Here is a 6586-nt window from a genome sequence, read left to right on the forward strand (position 1 = left end):
AATGTAATTAGACATTTTAGTACCTCAAGAAATTAATATAGGTTCAATTTGCTCAAGTAAAACAAAACATGTACTTTTGTTACTCAAAATGAGTAAATACACACTTGCAAGAGTAATGGACGCATCAAAATCTAAGGTAACAACAAAGAAGATGTATCAATATAAACATAAGTATTTCAGAAACTTCAGTTTCATTAGATCAGAATCTTCTTAATGTTAAACTTTATTCAGATAAAGAATGTTCTAAAACCTCAGTTTGGAAGCACACAAATTGTTTGAAAAAAATTTTTTTTGAAATTTCAAAATATTTATTGAACAAAAGAATAAACATAAGCCCCAAAGAAAATATGACAAACTTTATACATAAAATGTAATTTTCCCCTAATTAATATAATTGCTTTCCGTTCGTGGTTTACAAAATGACTGATGTTTCCCTTTTCTCCCTTTGTACCTGTGTGTATCTAGCAGAAATGTTCTTAGCTCTGGCTACGGACACACAGAAACTTGCTATTGCTGATTATGTTCAAATGTTTATTTCCTTTCCCCAGAAGAAACCGGGGGACTGGCACTGTCTGGATTGATCACAGGACAGATACTCAAGGAGCTCTGATCATCTTGAGTTTCACGTTTATGAGAAAAAAAAATGGATGCAGAGGCTCGATAACAGGAATGTCGTTGAATGTGTAGATATGGCACCCATCACTAACATTATAAAAGGAAGTGGACCTCATAACTACATCCAGGTAAATCCCCACTCTGTGCAACTGGGGACTCACCCAGAGAAAAGTCAAAGGCATAGTGCTGGCGGCAAAGATCTGTCCTTTTCTGGAACCCACAGTCCAGAAGCCGAGTTCTGAAGAAAGCACAACATCCCCCTGCCGATTCACAGATTCCTTGCAAATGCTCACATCCCATATTTTGCTGGTGCCCACATCCACCTCCCAGTAATGGCGGCCAGAAGTGAAGCGAGAGGTCCCCAGGACACACAGTGCGGAGCTGAACCTTTCAGGCTGCTCTATCCTGTTCTGCTTGAAATCCCCACATCGGACGCTCCTCAGGTCTTCAGAAATGGTAAGATAGTTGCTGGCTGTGTCCACGTCCGAGGTCATATCCACTTGAAACTTCTTCATCCTTGGGTTCATCCTTAGAATAGATTTCAACTTGGGCTCTAGTTCCTTGATGACGGAAATCAGTGCCCTCAGCTTGTACTTGGGCTTGATGTCATTCTTCTGAGAGGCCACAGTGCATAAGGGGCATAGTGCACCTTCCCCATGGGGCTCCTTCTGCAGTGAATTGACACATTGGAGGCAGCAGGAATATCCACATTTCAGTTGCACTGCTTCTTCAAGATCATTTAGACAAACAAGACATCTAATTACTTGTTTGAAGTGTTCAGCCATGGCAAATGTCTTCCCGAGTTTCCTCCGCTGGCCTCCAGCTGCTTCTGCTGACAGCCCAGACCCCTGAAAATTTTACATTCTCCCTTCAGAGTTATTTTAATTAATAAAATTTGTTATTAATTTCATGAATATTGTCACACACAAAAAATATAACATTTCTTAATACCTTGATTACTTTGATTGAAATCCCTCATGTGAAAAACGACACAATCTTGGTGTTTTCCTAGTTCTTAATCAAATCATATGAAAACAACAAGGTACATAATACAGTGGATTTCCATCAAAATAATGAGAAATATATTGAGCTTTGCCAACTTCATGCAGGATTTTCTTGTTAAATATTTGTCTTGCCTGGTTGATTTGTCTTCTGGTTTTAATGCATCTTAATATATCTTGAAACGGGAGTGTAAAATAAGATGCATTGAGTGTTTTCAGGTATAAAAAATAGTAATTAGCAGTTACTCTCACTGATTCTGTTGAAGCCAAGAATCCTGTATCCACCTCTTGGGTGAAGATTATCTTTAATTTGTTATGCAAATACCGTGATGAGAAAAATAATTGTACTAAATTACAATGTACAATAAGTGGGATTATAAGTAAACCAGGCTTTACCCTGAATTTAGTGGAATGTTTCTTATCTTTTTTCTGATGTGTAGTCCTGTTTAAAATAGAAAAGTTCATTTTAGAGTGTAGTAATTAGGCAATATTGTCAAGCAGTTTGATAAAATAGATGTTGTTTGACTATATATATAAAACAAACTCCTGTTAAAATTGAATGCTATCTAAATACAATTTAATACAGGTATAAAATGGCTTAACTGTTGAAAAGTGAGGAGAGTACCGCATTCTTATTCTTTAAGATGGAAAAGTATATGCATGGTGAAGATGACTTCCCTGAGATGGTAGTACACATAGTATACTACTGATCATTCTCAAGTCTCTAAGTATCATCTATGTTTTCTATTACTTTAACATACGCTATAGTTGTATTCCTCACCATCATACAACTTTTCCATATAAGACAGTATAATTTTTTTAAAATTAAACATTGATTGAGTTTTGAATATTGAACTGCTCTTGGCCACTTGATCACAGTGTACCATTTTCTTAATATTGTACTTAAATCTATTTGTTCATATTTTGGTAAGGATATTTACATTATAAGCGATATTGGTCTGTAGGTTCTGCTTTGTATTGTATTTTTCTCCCTTTGTCTGGTTTGAGTATCAGAGAAAAACTAGTTTCATAAAATAAATTTGGAAATATTTCTTTCTATTCTATTTTCAGAAACATTTGCGTAATATTGATGTTCATTCTTCCGTAAATATTCAGTGGAATTCTCCATGGAAACCACATGGGTCTGGAGATTTCTTTATTGTTTTTTGCATTAGAAATCCTATTTTCTTAAAATGTATTAAGGCTCTTCAAATTATCTACTTTTATTGGGTGATTTTTGACAATTTACGCTTTTTAGAATATTGGTCCATTTTATCTTAATTGCCAAATTTTTATGTATAACATTATTATCAGTATTCCCTTATTCTTTCAATGTCTGCAGAGTCTGAAGTGTTATTCTTTACTTCTGATATTGATAGCACATGTTTTCTGCCTTTTTTTCATCATCAGCCTTGGTAAAGATTCATCAATTTCATTTATTGTTTAAAAAATCAGGTTTTTCCCATTGATGTTTTGTCTTTTTTCCCAATTTCATTGATTTATATTATTTTTATGGTAGCAAGATAAAGTAGAAACCCATAACTATCCTTGGCAAACTTCTTGAGTTAGGGAGTAGCATAAAGTATATGTGGGAATGATAACTTGGCTCTTTTTACTTAGTAATTCTGTGGCTAGTAACTTTCAGTGGGATCTAGGAAAAGAGTGACATCTAAATCAGCCCAAGTTTTGGTATAGGAATCTGTACTACATGAACCTTTCATCTAGAATAATTGATTTGATTACCAAACAAACAAACAAAAACAGGATTGCTGTTATAGAAGAGTGACATGAAGAAATATTTTAGTAGTGATTAACACTACATACAAATCTTAGTTTACAGGAATATTAAGGTGGGATTTTGACAGAAACAAAAGGCGAAACACTTCTCAGGTTTGAATGTAGATTATAATAGAATCTAAAAGTTTCCTCTTCCATTTTCCACCATGAGTTGTAGCAGCCTGATGTCCTCACCAGTAGCAGCTGCCCAGGCTCGAACCTTCTAACCACCAGAATCACAAGCCACATAAACTATCTTTCTTTTTAAATTACCCAGGCTTGAGTATTCTGTTATAGAGACATCTCATGCCAGTTAGAATGGCGATCATTAAAAAATCTGGAGACAACAGATGCTGGAGAGGATGTGAAGAAATAGGAACACTTTTACACTGTTGGTGGGAGTGTAAATTATTTCAACCATTGTGGAAGACAGTGTGGCGATTCCTCAAGGACCTAGAAACAGAAATTCCATTTGGCCCAGCAATCCCATTACTGGGTATATATCTAAAGGATTATAAATCATTCTACTATAAGGACACATGCACATGAATGTTTATTGTAGCACTGTTTACAACAGCAAAGACTTGGAACCAACCCAAATGCCCATCGATGATAGACTGGACAGGGAAAATGTGGCACATATGCACCATGGAATACTATGCAGCCATAAAAAAATGATGAGTTCATGTCCTTTGTAGGGACATGGATGAACCTGGAAATCATCATTCTCAGCAAACTGACACAGGAACAGAAAATCAAACACCACATGTTCTCACTCATAAATGGGTGTTGAACAATGAAAACACATGGACACAGGGAGGGGAGCATCACACACTGGGGTCTGTGTTGGGGGAACTAGGGGAGGGACAGTGGGGAGTGGGGAATTGGGGAGGGATAACATGGGAAGAAATATTAGATATAGGTGATGGAGAGGAAGGCAGCAAACCGCATTGCCATGTATATACCTCGGCAACAATCCTGCATGTTCTTCACATGTACCCCAAAACCTAAAACACAATAAAATATATATTTAAAAAAAGAAAAAAAAAGGATAAGGATAATACATCAGAAATCCATTTACAATATAAATATTTTTCTCTGTTTTAAGTGAATTACAACTGCAAAGCAGGAAACACATTAGCCCACCACTCTTGAGACTTTTAACAGAGAACCATTTATATTGGTGTTATAAGAAGATTAATTGACCTAATGAAGGGAAATTGGACTGCTACACAGTACACAAGCTGAGAGCAATCAGTAAGCCAAATGAACTGTGGTTCACTTCAGTATCCCTTTTTCCAAATAAATGTAACCTTTCTTAATCATGAAGAAACACGCCATATGCACAACTACGAGAACTCCATCTATGACAATGAGTAACTTTCCTTCTTCCCAAGACCTAAGGTTTATCTGGGCAGGTCTAACAACAGCGAGGCAACAGGTTATATGAGGAATTAGCTAAGCTTTCTTTTGATTTCTTCTGGGTTTTTTTTGCATGGGAATCTGCCTTTGTTGGGAGAATTCTAAGGGTGTCAAATGCAGACATATGTGTATGTTTTGGAATGTAGTGCTGCGGAAAATTACCAACAGATCGTAATGGCAAGATCAGATAGGGTGGGGCAGTAATAGAGACTCTTCTGGGAAGGGTGAAAGCCAACTTAATGAACCGTTGAAAAATTATTTGCATGACTTGAAAGAGAGCATTTCCTTTTCCCACGTTTTATCACCTAATGTCACTTCGGTGGCTTTGGCTTCCTCTCCACATCATATCAAATCCCCTTGATGTCAAATTTAAGACCAACTCCCTATTTTTTGATAAGATTAGGTTCTATGTCACTCTCAGTCCACCTTCTTTTTTGTCTCACTATCAAATACCCTTCCTCCTTTCATCATGCATTCTACTATAAAAAGTCTACTTCTGCTTCTATCTGTCAAGGCCAGCTAAATTGTTTTTTTCTTAGTAAACTTTGCAAAAAAAAAGTTCTCAAAGGTCAGGTGAATGTGTATTAATGCACAAGGCAGTGTTTCAGTATTTCATACATTGTAAGCAATTAAGAGGAGTTTAATCTTAAAAATTACATAACCAAATTGAAATGAGGATTTTTAAAATACTACTAATTATTAGCAAGTATATTACAAGTATAAATCTATTAGATATATTTAAACTTTATTTTGAACAACGTTTAAACTTAAAAAATTGTGTAAACAGTGAAACTGATTCTCGTGTTTTGAATATATACACATATTCACACTACATTCAATTTATATGCACAACCTGATATTATGCTCCCATTGCCATAGAAACAATGACAATGATGATGGCTAATAGTGCTGGAAATTATTGCATCTTTAAAATTTTGAATTTATTTAAGAAATTAACTTAAAGTTTCATTTTCCCCCTTTTTAATAATAGCTTTCCCTAGAAAGCTGCCATGTATTATTAATAGCATAAATTTGTTATGAAGGAATTTCCACCCACCTGTGATCAGTATGAGGCTGACAAATAGCATTGTTTTAATTTTGCAAATAAAATTTATATAACAAAGGCACAAGTTGTGTTTCCTTTATTCTCCCTTTATCAAATCCATATGTATTATGATTATATGCATGTGTAAATGGCTAGAGTTAAATATTCACTGATTGCTCCTGCTAAAATTAAGTCCAATGTTAATAAATATTTTAATTAAAATAAAAATTCATGGCATACCATTATATGTTTTAGGATTATATTGATGAATTCACTCAAGGTCCAAAAATCACCAAGAATTATGATGCTCAAGACTAATATGACACTCATATACATTTATCATAGCAAATTCCATAATTATACTTTTTTTAAATTCATTTTTGAGACAGTGTCTCTCTCTGTTGCCTAGCCTGGAGTGCCGTGGTGCTATCTCAGCTCACCGAAGCCTCTGCATCCCAGATTCTAGCAATTCTTCTAACTCAGTCTCTCAAGCAGTTGGGACTACAGGTGTGCAACCACCAGCTAATTTTTGTATTTTTTATTAGAGATGGGGTTGTTGGCCAGGCTGGTCTTGAGCTCCTGGCCTCAAGCGACCTGCCTGCCTCAGACTCCCAAAGTGCTGGTATTACATGTGTGAGTCACCATGCCTAACCAATTATCAACTTTTATATGTTCTTCTTAAGATTGTATAGTGAATGAAGAATTTCTAGAAGCTAATAATAATAAA

General features: G+C 35.4%; 1 protein-coding gene across 1 annotated transcript; it reads right to left on the reverse strand.

The window, feature by feature from the left end:
- Nucleotides 1-514: 514 nt before the first annotated feature.
- Nucleotides 515-1415, reverse strand: LOC116550692 (ret finger protein-like 4A). Its single transcript, XM_032276683.1, has one exon. The coding sequence runs from the start codon at nucleotides 1398-1400 to the stop codon at nucleotides 597-599; it is 804 nt and encodes a 267-aa protein (XP_032132574.1). The 5' UTR covers nucleotides 1401-1415; the 3' UTR covers nucleotides 515-596.
- Nucleotides 1416-6586: the final 5171 nt, after the last annotated feature.

Source organism: Sapajus apella, unplaced genomic scaffold (genome assembly GCF_009761245.1).
Source record: "Sapajus apella isolate SASKATOON/1434 unplaced genomic scaffold, GSC_monkey_1.0 scaffold8, whole genome shotgun sequence".
Taxonomy (NCBI): domain Eukaryota; kingdom Metazoa; phylum Chordata; class Mammalia; order Primates; family Cebidae; genus Sapajus; species Sapajus apella.